The sequence below is a fragment of the Glycine max genome, chromosome 11 (assembly GCF_000004515.6).
Source record: "Glycine max cultivar Williams 82 chromosome 11, Glycine_max_v4.0, whole genome shotgun sequence".
Lineage (NCBI taxonomy): Eukaryota > Viridiplantae > Streptophyta > Magnoliopsida > Fabales > Fabaceae > Glycine > Glycine max.
Genome location: NC_038247.2, coordinates 36,314,076 through 36,327,651, shown reverse-complemented (window position 1 = coordinate 36,327,651; position 13,576 = coordinate 36,314,076). Strand labels below are relative to the sequence as shown.

The window sequence follows — 13,576 nt, the reverse complement described above, 5'->3', positions numbered from 1 at the left end:
TTTCTTATGGTAATCCATTACCAAAGAGTAAAAACTCTGGTAAAAGATTTTTCTTTGAAAAATTCTTTTGAACAAATTGTGTTATTCAATCTTTTCTTTGAAAAATTCTTTTTATACTTATCTTGATGTTTTTCTAGAGGTTCTTGCATATCTTGAGTCTTCTCTTGAATCTTCACTTGAATCTTCTTGATTTCTTTAATCTTGTTTGAATGTATCTTTGATTCTTGAAACTTGCTTGAATCTTGATTCTTGACTTGAGTCTTTGGCATCATCAAAATAAGCTTGGAAGCTTTGCTTCCACAATTATATTAGCTCAAAGAGAACCACGAATAAAACACTATGATTAAAGAAGAAACTCGGTGCAACATGCATGGAAGCTTCACAAAGAATAATTTAAGAGCTTTTTTTTTGCTAATAAGTGTCTTATAATATGGGAATAAATCATGTGACACTTTTTAGAAGTTTATGGTCTATGTTATGTATTTTCTACTAAGGTACGTGATGTTGAGCTAAATGGTAACTTTCTTCTTGTTGTTATTATTCAATTATCTGATATTTAAAAGGAAATAACAACTGCAGTGTTGATAACCACTAATTGACCAGCTAAAAGAAAATAACAAACTCTGTAGTTGAACTAATAGAATTGTTCCTAATGCTATAATAGAATTAGCAAAATATCTAGCCATGTAACTAACTCCTAGCACAACAAGAATTATCTAAACATATCACACAAAATCCCTTAAGTGGGTTGGCCTTCTTATTACCCTCCCGAGCCTATTATTGTCCCTTATGTTGTTTCTATCAACACCCTCCCCAGGAAAATCGGCCTCATCCTCGAGGTCGTAATCTGATTGCAAGGTTGCCCAGTCCTCCCACGAAGTGTCTTCAGGGGCGAGACCTTTCCATTGAACCAATACCATCCGTGAAGGAGGAGTTGTGTCATGGTTCCATTTCCAATCCAGCAAGGATAAGGACTCCACGACTGGATGGACTGGATGATTATCCAGTTGCAATTGGGGAATGGTATCAATAGTTGTCAGCGACGGACCTCGGTGTAGTTTCAAAAGTGAAACACGAAACACTAGGTGGATTTTGGATTATGGCGGTTGTTGGAGGTGGTAAGCCACCTGGCCAAATTTTTCTGAGACTGGGAAGGGCCCGTAAAAACACTTCGATAATTTGGAGTAATGTGGCCTAATTGAAATCTGGTGGTACGAACATAGACGCACATAAACCAAATCGTCAACTTCGAAGGAGACCTCACGTCAATTATGATCTGTAAAATGTTTCATTATTGCTTGAGCTTTTTGCAGTCTGTGTTGTAATTGAGCGTGTAAAGCTTGGCAAGTGGTCATGATCGAATATGCTACTTCGACCGAAGAAGAACCTTGTAGGTATTGTGGTATCAAAGGTGGAGGCTTGCCATATGTAATCTCGAAAGGAAATAACTCGGTGCTGGAGTGTATGAATGTGTTATAACTCCATTCTGTGAGTGTCAGAAAAGTGGACCATAATGTAGGACGACCATGAACAAATGAACGAAGGTATTGCTCTAGTATTCTGTTGAGAACCTCAGTTTGTCCATCAGTTTCCGGGTGGTAAGTTATGCTCAAACGGAGCTTTGTACCACTAAGGCGAAACAATTCCCGCTAGAAAGTGCTGACAAATAACGGGTCCCTATCAGAAACTAGGCTGCGAGGAAAGCCATGCAATTTGCATATGATTTCTATAAAAAGAAGGGCGACCATGTCGGCAGAGTGTCGCGGTGGCAGGGCCCTGAAATGAGATCCTTTAGAGTATCTATTGACGACAAGTAGGATGGTGGTATATCATTGGGATTGGGGCAACCCTGTGATGAAGTCTAAGGAGAGATCCTCCCAAATTCCAATGGGTGTAGGCAGAGGTTGAAGCAAATCGATGGGTTTTCGGTTGTCGTTTTTCATTTGTTGGCATGTGAGGCAATTGGTGACATAGCAACAGACGTCTCTGTGCATTCCTTCCCAGAAAAATTGTCTTAGAGATGATGAAAGGTTTTTGTGATACCCATGTGGCCTCCTATCGGAGTAGAGTGGAATTCTGCCAAGAGTAAAGGAATGAAGGAATTTTCTGGCGGAAGCCATATTTTACCTTTGTAAAATATTAAGTCGCATTGGATTGAGTAGTTAGAGTAGGACTCAGGGTGTTCATTTATCTGGCTAATTAGGTCCATAAACACCGAAGATTGACGAAGCGATTGGAAAATTTCATCCAGACAGTTGAAATTTGGCAACGAGAGAACGAGGCATTGGCCTTGAGGAGTTACCTTGGATAAGGCATCTGTAGTCGCATTACCTGAGCCTGGACGGTATTGAATTATGTAGTCATATCCCAGGAGTTTGGACAAATAATGTTGCTGCTCAAGGGTCTAGATGATCTAGGTCATGAGCTCTTTGAGACTCTAATCATAAGTAAGGATCACAAAGTGGTGACCCAAGAGGTAGTGACGCCACTTGCGCACCACTGAGGTGATTGCGTGCAATTCACAGACATATGTGGATGAGCATTGTAAGCGAGGGCGAAAAACCTTGCTATAAAAGGTTATAGGGTGTGCTTGTTGTGACAGGACCCCGCCCATCACGACGCCAAAAGCATTTGTTTCCAGCGAGAAAGGGATAGAGAAGTCAGGGGGTGTCAGCACTGGTGCCTGAGTCATTATCTGCTTAAGTTGGTCAAAGGCTCTCTATGAATAATCATTTGTCCATTGGAATTGTTCTTTGTGTAACAAGTTGGTAAGGGGTGTCGCCATGACTGCATACCCACAGATGAAATGCTAGTAGAGTCCAGTCAAGCCCAAGAAACCTCGCAAGTCAGTGGTATTCTGTGGAGTGAGCTATTCCAACATGACACTAATTTTTGAGGGATCAAGTGCAACGTCCTCTGCCGACAGTAGATGTCCCAGATATTGGAGTTTGTTCTTCGTAAACAAACATTTAGACTCTCATAAATGAAAGGAGCCATGGGACAATGCAGAGAAAACAACCTCCAAGTGCTTGAGATGGGTCGGCTAGGATGAACTGTAAATAAGTATGTCGTTGAAAAAGACTGCGACAAACTTATAGAAAAAGGGCTTGAGCAGTTCATTCATCGTTACTTGGAATTTCGTCAGCGCGTTGCAGAGGCCAAAAGGCATCACCCAATATTCATAATGGTCGTGATGAGTTTTGAACATAGTTTTATGAATATCATCTTCTGCCATGCGTATCTGATGGAAGCCTTGACAAAGGTCTAATTTGGAGAATCAAGAAGCAGAGCCCAACTCGTCGATGAGCTCATCAATGGTTGGCATGGGAAATATGTCTTTGATGGTAATGACGTTAAGTGTCTGATAATAAACACAACATCTCCAGTTGTTGTCCTTTTTTTTACCAATAAAATCGGCGAAGAGAAAGGACTGTGGCTTATGCGGATAAGTCTGGTATCGAGCATGGTTTGGACCTTTTTTTTTAGTTTTTCCTTTTGACTATGAGGGTATCGATATGGTTTTACATTGATTAGGTTGGAATTAGGTAATAGGTGAATGTGATGGGTAATTAGGCGTTGTGGTGGGAGTGTAGTTGGTTTGTTGAATAAGGCACTAAAAAGGGATAAGAGGGTGGTGAGTTCCAGGGGCTGCTAGAGGTTGTCAGGAATGAGTGAGGGAGATAAAGTATGGTTAGTGACGGGAATTGGGGTGATTTGGAAAAAGGTCGATATGGCTTGGGTATGTAACAGGCGTTTAAGTTGGTGGGCTGAAGTAAAGGGTGGGCTGAAGGAAATATTCACTAACAGCTGGATGGGGTGGCCCAAATGGGTGAAGGTCATAGAAAGTGAGGTGGGGTCAGTAGTAATCGGGCCCAGTTGTTGTAACTATTGCACCCTGAGAATGATGTCGGCACCACTCAAAGGCAATGCAAATAGGTCAGTAGTGAATTGGTGTCCTTGGATGAAAAATGGAACCTGAGGATGGAGGTGTATGCACTACATGACTTCACCATTTCCCACCATTACTTGTAAAGGGTCAATGGATTTGGACGGTAGATTAAGGAACTTTGCGACACAGGTTTGTACAAAGTTATGTGTGTTGTCGCCGTCAACAAGAATGGTGAATTTGTGGTGGCAAATGACGTCATACACACAAAAGGTTTCAGGGGCAGACATTTCTGGCATTGCATAGAGACTGAGCTGAAGATTGGGCTTGATGGGTAGTGGAGGGGACGAAGGTTGAACTGGAATCTCTGTGTCAAAATGTATTGGTGGAAGGGTCAAATCCATGTCCTCGTCTGTGATGAGGAGATGCATTCTTGGCTGACAACGATGGTCGGACACCCATTTGTCCTTACAGTAATAGTAGAGACCCTTGTCTCGCTTGAGTGCCATTTCTTCGAGAGTCAGTCTTTTGAAGGGAACCTTAGGTGAGGGTGTGGTTGTTGGTGTTTGGGGATGAGGGTTTTGTCGCGGATAATGGTGTGTTTGGCGGTGATTGCGACGACGATCGAGGATTTTATCCTTCTACAATTTGGCAAGAGCAACAACCTGAGGCAGAGACATTTGGCTACAGCTCCTGCACTTCTCAACGAAGTTCCAGAGTGAGGTCGGAAATAAAGCAGTTCAATAGAAATGGGGGAGCAAGCTCCACAATCCGGTTTGTGAGCTTTTCAAATTCTGTGAGATAGTCATTCACGATGTCGCGTTGCTGCAATTTGAATAAAGCGTTGTGTGGATCATCGTAATAGGATGGGGCAAAGTGAGACTCCAGTGCCTGGAGCATGGCGGGCCAAGAAGTCAGGAACCCGTTCCTCGACATCCACTGGAACCAGTATAGGGCGGGGCCTTCCATGTAAAAGGAAGCAACAGTGAGTCTCTCGGCGACGGGAATGCACTGGTAGTCGAAGAATTGTGATATTTTAAAAATGCGGTACGTCGAGTCTCACGTGTGGTCTGTAAGGGGCTGGACGATGGTGGTTTAGGAGAAGGAGGGGTTGAGGTAAAAGCAACAAGACGATCCAACATTCAATCTAATTTGTTGTTCAGGGTATTATGGGCTTGGGATAGAGATTGGTGATTTTGAGTTAACGTGGTCTGGCTTTGGGTGAGCTTATCGACAACTTCCTCGAGACGCTCGAGGGAAGTCTGGCAAGTGGTATGCTCTGGCATGGTGTTGTAGAGCACAGAGCAGGTCGGACCAGTTATTATATATTTTCTACTAAGCTACGTGATATCGAGCTAAATGGTAACTTTCTTCTTGATGTTATTAGTCACTTATCTAATATTTAAAAGGAAATAACAATTGCAGGGTTGATAACCACCAATTGGCCAATTGTAAGAAAATAAAAAAAACTCAGTAATGAAACTAACATAATTGTTCCTAATGCTATAACAGAATTAGCAAAATATCTAGTCATGTAACTAACTCCTAGCACAACAAGAATTATCTAACCATATCACACGAAATCCCTTAAGTGGATCGACCTTCTTATTACCTTCCTAGGCTTGTTATTGTCCCTCATCCCTTATGTTGTATATATATATATATATATATATATATATATATATATATATATATAGAGAGAGAGAGAGAGAGAGAGAGAGAGAGAGAGAGAGAGAGAGAGAGAGAGAGAGAGAACGGGGGGAGGGATAAAGTCTAAATTAGTTTTGATAATTCTATGAATTATTTATTTTTCTAGTGTTTCTTTAAAATATTTTACTTGAGTTATCCTTAAGAAAGTATATTTTATTGCATTAGAAAGAAAAAAAAAACATTTGATAAAATTTATTCTGATTTTAGATAAAATTTTACTCTCATTTCAAAATTATTTTTTATGTCAGGCAATGAAGGGAAGTTTTTTTCTTAATGAGAAAAAAAGGGAAGAGTTGACATAAAAAAAGAAACAAATATATAGAGGATTTCAATCATGAAGGAGCGTCAAGGATATTAATTAATTAAATTACTTTTATTCTCAACAAATTAGTAGTTTGGGGGAGAGGGGGGAACTCCCTAATTAAATATCTCTTCTACTTTTTTTATCAAATAAGTTGATTGACGAACTTATAAATTACTTAATTGTCTTCTCAAAAATAAATTTATTAATCTATTTTAAGAAAATATTATTGTAGCTAAAGTAAATTTTCAAATAAAATTTCAAGTTTCATACTTCTATTATCATAATATGATATAATAATTGTTGTTATTTTCATTACGAGACTACATATTCTTAAGATATAAAAATTGTTTAAGTATAATTTTATTAATTATTTTAAAAATAAGAAAATTAGTTTTGCATTTATTTTGGACTCTACCTTTCATCCCAACACCCACAAAAAAAAGGCTATTAAAATTACTATAAATATTAAATTTCATGAATATGAAATGTATGATATATAAAATGAATATGTTTGATGAAAATGTTAGTGATAAAATCACAAATTTACATATTAGATTTAACTCATATAATGCTACAAGAACTAAAGTAGTTGCTAATTGCTAACGCTAAATAAAAATAAAATCAATACTAAAATGGTTTAAATACTACTATCCAAAATTTTAATTAATAATGTAAGAGATGGTCTTGGTATTGAGAACAAGATTGCTAATAAAGGAATACTTCAGTATTGCATGGCTTAAAAAAAGAAAATGGACACTGTTTTACTTCAATGAGCCGTTTCTACTTCGCCCGATCCGTATAGTAGTTCGGGTTACCCGACTGGGACGGAGCTCACCATGTCTGTTACTTATGTTGTTCAACATGCAGAGGTTGTAGTGTCGCCGAAACACACAACTAAAGCCACTTCTTCTTCAGTTTCACCGACACAATGCCTTTCATCTCCAAAATTCAGCGCCAAACCGATTACACCCTCTTTGGTTCCGCCACTCCCATCGTCATCGACAATGGCGCCTCCTATTTCCGCATTGGGTACCTCCTCGAACCCTAATTTCGCCTCAAAAAAAATCGAAACTTTTATTTCTGGACTTCTCTGTTTTTGAAATCAGTTTTTGATTATGGGGCTGTTGATTTTAACGTTAAAGTTTGTTCCTTTTGATGAATTGCCAGATGGGCAGGAGAGACTCAACCCCGTGTTGTTTTCCGCAACATTGTCCAAAGGCCACGCCACAAAACCACCGGTATCGTATATTCTACATTTTCACCATGTTTTCTTGTTCTTCTCCATCTTAGTCACTGTGCCATGTATTTGTTTGTGTTTATCTGAAAATGTTTCCGTAGTGAAACTGTGTAGTTAATGCTGATGTTGTTGTCCCCAATTCTTGTTGTCATGGTGCATTTTCATTAGTTTATTAACTATATTTTAATTTCGTAAAAGAATAAAATAGGACCGAGATATATTTATTGTTGTGAGTGAATATAGCCTTTTATATCTAAGAGGAAACTGTTTCATGAGCTGATAAAGCCAACAAAAAGGCAATTTGCCGCATGTTGAATAATTATTTTTTTTTGAAAATTTTTTTGTACCACAGGAGAAACTGTCACTATTGTTGGTGACCATGATCCAGCATTACTGAAATACTTTGACTGTACTCGCTCTGGACCCCGCTCAGCATTTGACAGCAATGTTGTTTACCAGTTTGAAATAATGGAATATGTAAGTTTTCCCTCATTACAATTTTGTGAGTAAAGGAGAGGTGGTTTTTTTTAGTCGTTTCTATATGATCGTTATTATGCAATTAGAATTCAGTTCCTGATGATCATAAGCTAGTCTGTGATTTGTGTTGGTTCTGCTGTGTGTGTTATATGCATGTGAAGTTACACTTCTATTTCAGGAAATTGTCTATTTGGGTGGCTGCATTTTAGAATTAGAGATTATACTTGAGTGAGAACATATGGTGTTGCCACTTGTGTTATTGCTATATGATACATTTGGATTAATGATATGTCTTTGTTGTTTAGTTGTTGATTTGTCCAAATTGAACACCAGAATGTGTAGTAACTTTTAAGGATTTACATTTTCAACTATTTCAAAATGTTTTTGGAATAAGTATCCAAATTCCAAAATATAGTCTCTTTTTCTCTGCATGGATTCTATCTTTTGAATGTTGCTGATATGGATAAATATTGTTTAAGAATTCAAACATGGCCAAAAATCTTGTTTTTTGTTGCCTAGAGTATAGACCTCGTCATTTCTTCAAGGTCCTACAGAATGATAATTTCCTGGGACTATCTCACAGACAGTGCCATAGTGTGGTGCCTTGCACCAAGCAATGCCAAGGTCCTTTTCCTAGTATATAATAAATGGAAGAACTATTCTCCTAGTATGAGGCAATGTATGAATTGATGTGTGACAGTGAGGTTTGATAGGTCCACTAGTTGGAAAGGATGTGTACTACTCTGGACTTAAATATAAGGAAAAAAAGACACATTTCTCTTGGTCTCAAATATAAAAAAAATTCAACTAACTTTACCTCATTTAATGCTACTATATCTAATATACCCTTCATTTAATTGAGATCTTAGTTCCAATGACTCTTTTTTATTCCTTATATCAAGTTCCAATGAAGGGTAAGTTCAGGAAAATTCAATTTTTAATTGAGATTGGTGCAATTAAATGTGATTAACTAACTTTCTTAGTTAGTGTGAATCAATTTTTTTTTTTTTATATTTGAGACCGGAGGGAATACCATATTACATATTATGGAAATAGATCATGCATGTATACAGGTGTATGTTTTCATTAATTCTGAAAAACATGTGAAGGAAAGCCTTACTGACATCTTCTTTCATCTATAGATTCTGGACTTTGGATTTGACAGGTTGGGTGCTACAGGATCAGAGGTATGCCCATAAGTGGAGTAGTGATTTTCATTTTTCTTTCTTGAGCCTTTAGTTTTTTATCGCCGTTATGATGACATTTTAAACTCCAATAGACTACTACTACTAATTTTCCTATGCTAGTAAACTTAGTGGTCTGTAGTTACCTAGGAGTTCCTTGGTTTGATGAATACAGATTCTTCTCTTTTGGAACTTCTACAATTAAAATTATTTAACTCACTCTTTTCTATCTTTATGTTTAATGTCAGAGCAGATTGATCATCCTGTCCTGATCACAGAATGTGTAAGCAACCCAGTTCAGTCTCGTAGTAAGATGGGAGAACTTCTTTTTGAGACTTATGGAGTTCCATCTATAGGTACTAATACTTTACTAATCCTATAAAAAAGAAAAATTAAGCACGTCATCTTCTTCAAGTGGCATTAGTAGGAACTGTAGTGTTGACTTGCCTATAGTCTTATGCCCAATCTTGTCCACCAGGCTATTCATAAAAGGAAAGCCAATTTCTAAGACCATGACATCTTGGCACATAGTTGTCACTAGTTTGGACCTCAACATGGGCACATGTTTATCTCTATTCAATGCTAGATGTTGTGCACATAATTTTATTGACAATGCTATCTATGCTGCTCTGTCTTGGCAGCCTTTGGTGTTGATGCGGCATTTAGCTATAAATATAATCAACAACAAGGTGTTTGTGATAAAGATGGTCTTGCTATGTGTCCTGGATTCAATACAACTCATGTGATTCCGGTATGCTTTTTTTGTTATTTACTTCTAAGGATCTTTTATCCAAAGGAAAATAATTTTTTTCATTTCTGTTTGTCCTCACATGCATTTTCAGATTTGTAGATCACAAATCATTGCTGGTAGGATTTACATAGCCTTATCAAGTGTATAAAGTATTATAATTCTTTATAATCATTTTTTTTATTTTTTTATATTTCCAGTTTGTAGATGGGGAGCCTATTTATAAAGGATGCTGTCGTACTAATATTGGTGGATTCCATGTGACTGATTATTTAAAGCAACTTCTTTCACTCAAATATCCTCATCATATGTGAGTAAAGAGTCATCCTGGCTTTGCTATCGTCAATCTGATTGCTTAATACATATTATTTCGTAGATTTTATTATATTCTCAATGCAGGACTAGATTTACATGGGAAAAGGTTGAAGACCTGAAGATGGAACATTGTTATATTGCACCAGACTATGCTTCTGAAGCTCGGTTGTTTCTGGTAAGAAAAGGTTCTTCTTTTTAATCTTAAGTTCATACACCATTTCTATTTTTCTACAATTTTACTTCATTAATGGTTTGACAGAAAGGAGCTAGGGAGGCTGAAGAAAAAACCAGATGTTGGCAGCTCCCTTGGGTTCCACCCCCAACTGAGGAGCCTCCTTCTGAGGAAGAGATTGCAAGAAAGGCAGCAATAAAAGAGAGACAAGGTCAAAGATTACGAGAAATGGCTGAGGCAAAGAGGTCATCTAAAATAAACGAATTGGAAAATGAATTGCATGGTTTGGAATTTCTTTTAAAACAGCTTGAGCAAGTTCAAGACAGTAATGTTCCGTCTTTCCTAGCAGAGACCGGTTATGTCTCTAGGCAGGAGATAGAATCTGCCCGTACTAAAGTTACACAATCCTTACGGAAAGCAAAAGGTGAACCAAAGAATGAACAAGCTGAAACTGATAAAGCCAGCCCTAATGCTAATGAAAAGTATTCTCTTATAAACATCCCTGATGACATGCTCACCCCAGACCAGGTCAGTTTTAGCATACCTCATGCATCATTAGATTGAACTTGCTGTCGTCTTCCCCCTTCAAATGTACTTGTAATCATAAATTTCTTGCTTGTTCCCATATTTGCTTTCGGTCTTTAATATTCCAAATAATTTCTCTGCATGTTGCTCTCTGTGCCTTATGAAGTTGACAATGTTTGGTGTGCTCTGTTGATAGCTCATTGAAAAGAAGAAACAGTTATCACTGAAATCCATGTCTGAAGGGCGGCAACGATTAAAACAGAAGCGTTATGAAGAGGAATTGGAGCGACAAAGGAAACAACTGCTAGAGGAGGAGACACGCTTGTATGTTTCATGCTTTAATTTATTCAGTTTAATTGAAATCACTTTGTTGCATATTTATGTGAGTTAAGAGCTCATCATTTCAACCTAGTAAAACAGGGAAAAATGAGGAAGCAAGAGCATTCACTTTCTGTCTAATTTAAGGTTACCAAATGCCTTAGCAGGGAGAAAAGTTCATACTATACTATTATACCTTAGTTAATGTTAGGACATGACATTTGTACAAAGCATGACTAATCTTGACAAGGCTTGAATACTTATAAATTATACTCTATTATGCTTTAAAATAATTCTGATTGTCTTTTTGCCCTTATTGTAGAGAGAACCCAGAGCTTTACTTGGAACAATTGCGTGCTAGATACAAAGACCTTTCAGTGAAAGTTGACCAACGAAAACGGCTCAAGACAAATGGAGGTCATTCTAACGGAAATAACTTGGCCGGTGCCATTGGTCGTGGTGAGAGACTCAATGCTGTTCAAAGGGAGAGAATGCGCCTCTTGACAACTGCTGCCTTTGATCGCGGCAAGGGTGAGGATACATTTGGTGCCAAAGATGAAGATTGGCAACTTTACAAATTGATGAGCAAAGATATTGATGATGGTGATGAGGGACCAGATGAGGATGATGCAGAGCTAGCCCGCATCTCTTCAAGGCTACAGGTTAGCTTTATGTCTTTCATCTGTTACTCCCTCCATCCCTAAATATAACTTTTTTAACTAATTTACACCCTTGAAGAAAGTTGGTTAATATAGTTGGTAGTATTAAATTTGTTAACAATTTGTATTATTTTGCCTTTATTACCCTAAAGTTTATTGGAACTATAATCTCTCTCTTTCCACTTAATTGCTTCACGCCTAATTAATTAATGAGTTAGTCTTCTTATTCAATCCTTATAAGAGAGATAATATATTTATCTTTTAAATATATAACATTTATTGTAAAATAATAAATGATATTTGAGTCAAAAAATAATTAATGCAAAAGACAGCTTGAAAAGAGTCTTATAAAAAGTGACAAATAAAAACTGAAAAAATAGTCTTATATTTAAGGACAGAGGGAGTAATAATTATGATTTGTGGATGCAGTCTCCATTTGAATGGTTGTGTTACATATAGGCTCTTGATGACTCACAAATCTTGCTGGATTGTTGCTTTGCTGTAGGACTTGGATCCAACATTTGTGCCCAACAAGTCAGAAGCAGGTAGCTCTCAACCTGCTGCTGAGGCCCAACGCGCCCGTCCTCTCACCAAAGAAGATTTTCAGATTGTTTTTGGTGTTGAAAGGTTCAGGTGCCCCGAAATTTTGTTCAATCCAAACTGGATTGCGGTTGATCAAGCAGGGTTACACGAGATGGCTGGGGTCTCAATAAGAAGGTTATCATGTAAGGATGAAGGCCTGGAAGAGAGACTCACTAGCTCCATACTTGTGACTGGTGGAAGTTCTCTTTTCCCCGGCATCACTGAACGCCTCGAAGCCGGAATCCGGATGATTCGACCATGTGGAGCACCAATAAAAGTTGTTAGAGCACTGGATCCTGTTATGGATGCATGGCGTGGGGCTGCAGCGTTTGCATCTGCCCCACAATTCCATACACAAACTTTCAGTAGGATGGATTATTTCGAAAAGGGTGAAGATTGGCTCCGCAATTATCAGATTAAATATTCATCGTAATTGAACTCTTAACACAGAACTTAATGTCTTGAACATCATACCTCAATTATAGACAATATTATCCAGTCATATCTAACTTGCTGCTCATGCTGTTGCTGAAGCTACAAGTAGTATGCTGTTGATATTTTCACTTTTCAGTATGATGAATAGCATCCATGTGGGTTTTTTTAGTTGATGAAATTGTGTACGTAGTTTTTTTTTTCCTCTTCTAGTTGTTTGGATTTTAAATGAAATAGAGTTATAAGAGGAATGAAATAAGAGGGAAAGAAATAAGGATAGAAGTACAAGAGAAATAAAGTAGAAAATATGGTGTTTGGATTAATTCAAACAAGAAGGAAAGAAGAAATGTTTTTTTTTTAAAAAAATGCCTCTATTTGTTTAGATGAGTGGAACAGTGGAAATTAATAAATAAATTAAATGAAAAATGTTTATACTAATTGAAAAAATATTTTTTATACTTATTTTTTAATATAAAATTATTTTAATATTATACCATTAAAAGGCTTAAATTTACTTTTCATTCCTATAATTTTATAATTATGCAATTTTCATTCCTTGAAAATTTATTTCACATTTAGTTCCCAACATTTTTAAAATTAATCAGTTTTGGTCTTTCTATTAGTTTGTTATCAATTTTTTTAAGGAAAATTATTTATTTGACATGATCGTGATGATGTGACACTTATGTTTATGTGACAATACAATCCATATTAGAGTGGCACTAAAAGCATGTTACCATAGCATTGTATGTTGACATGGTACTAATAATGTTTTAGTATATCATGTTACTATGTGTGCCGAAGTATTGTGTCATTTGTCACATTAACACAAGCTGCTAAATAAAATTAACAATCACAAATATTTTTTTTTGACCATGGTTTTAATATAAAGTAACTTTTATTGAAAGTGATGATTAATCTTTGTTGAAGATCTCAAACACACATAAGGTAAGTATTTTTCTTTCAACGCAATTTATTTCATACTCAAGGGATCAACTGAGATTCAATCCTGAATCACTTAGTTAAG

General features: G+C 37.1%; 1 protein-coding gene across 2 annotated transcripts; it reads left to right on the top strand.

Annotated features, from left to right (window-relative positions):
• Window positions 1–6,638: 6,638 nt before the first annotated feature.
• Window positions 6,639–12,723, top strand: LOC100813421 (actin-related protein 5). 2 transcript variants are annotated; one of them, XM_003538362.5, is made up of 12 exons: window positions 6,639–6,929; window positions 7,068–7,138; window positions 7,490–7,614; window positions 8,757–8,801; window positions 9,052–9,154; window positions 9,440–9,549; window positions 9,747–9,856; window positions 9,946–10,036; window positions 10,121–10,561; window positions 10,755–10,882; window positions 11,199–11,538; window positions 12,041–12,723. In XM_003538362.5, exons 1-12 carry the CDS (start codon window positions 6,829–6,831, stop codon window positions 12,548–12,550), a joined length of 2,175 nt encoding a protein of 724 aa, XP_003538410.1. In that variant the 5' UTR covers window positions 6,639–6,828; the 3' UTR covers window positions 12,551–12,723. The 2 variants fall into 2 exon arrangements, with proteins under 2 accessions (XP_003538410.1, XP_014619705.1); XM_014764219.3 differs by lacking the exons at window positions 6,639–6,929; window positions 7,068–7,138 and having other exon boundaries at window positions 7,523–7,614; window positions 9,047–9,154.
• Window positions 12,724–13,576: the final 853 nt, after the last annotated feature.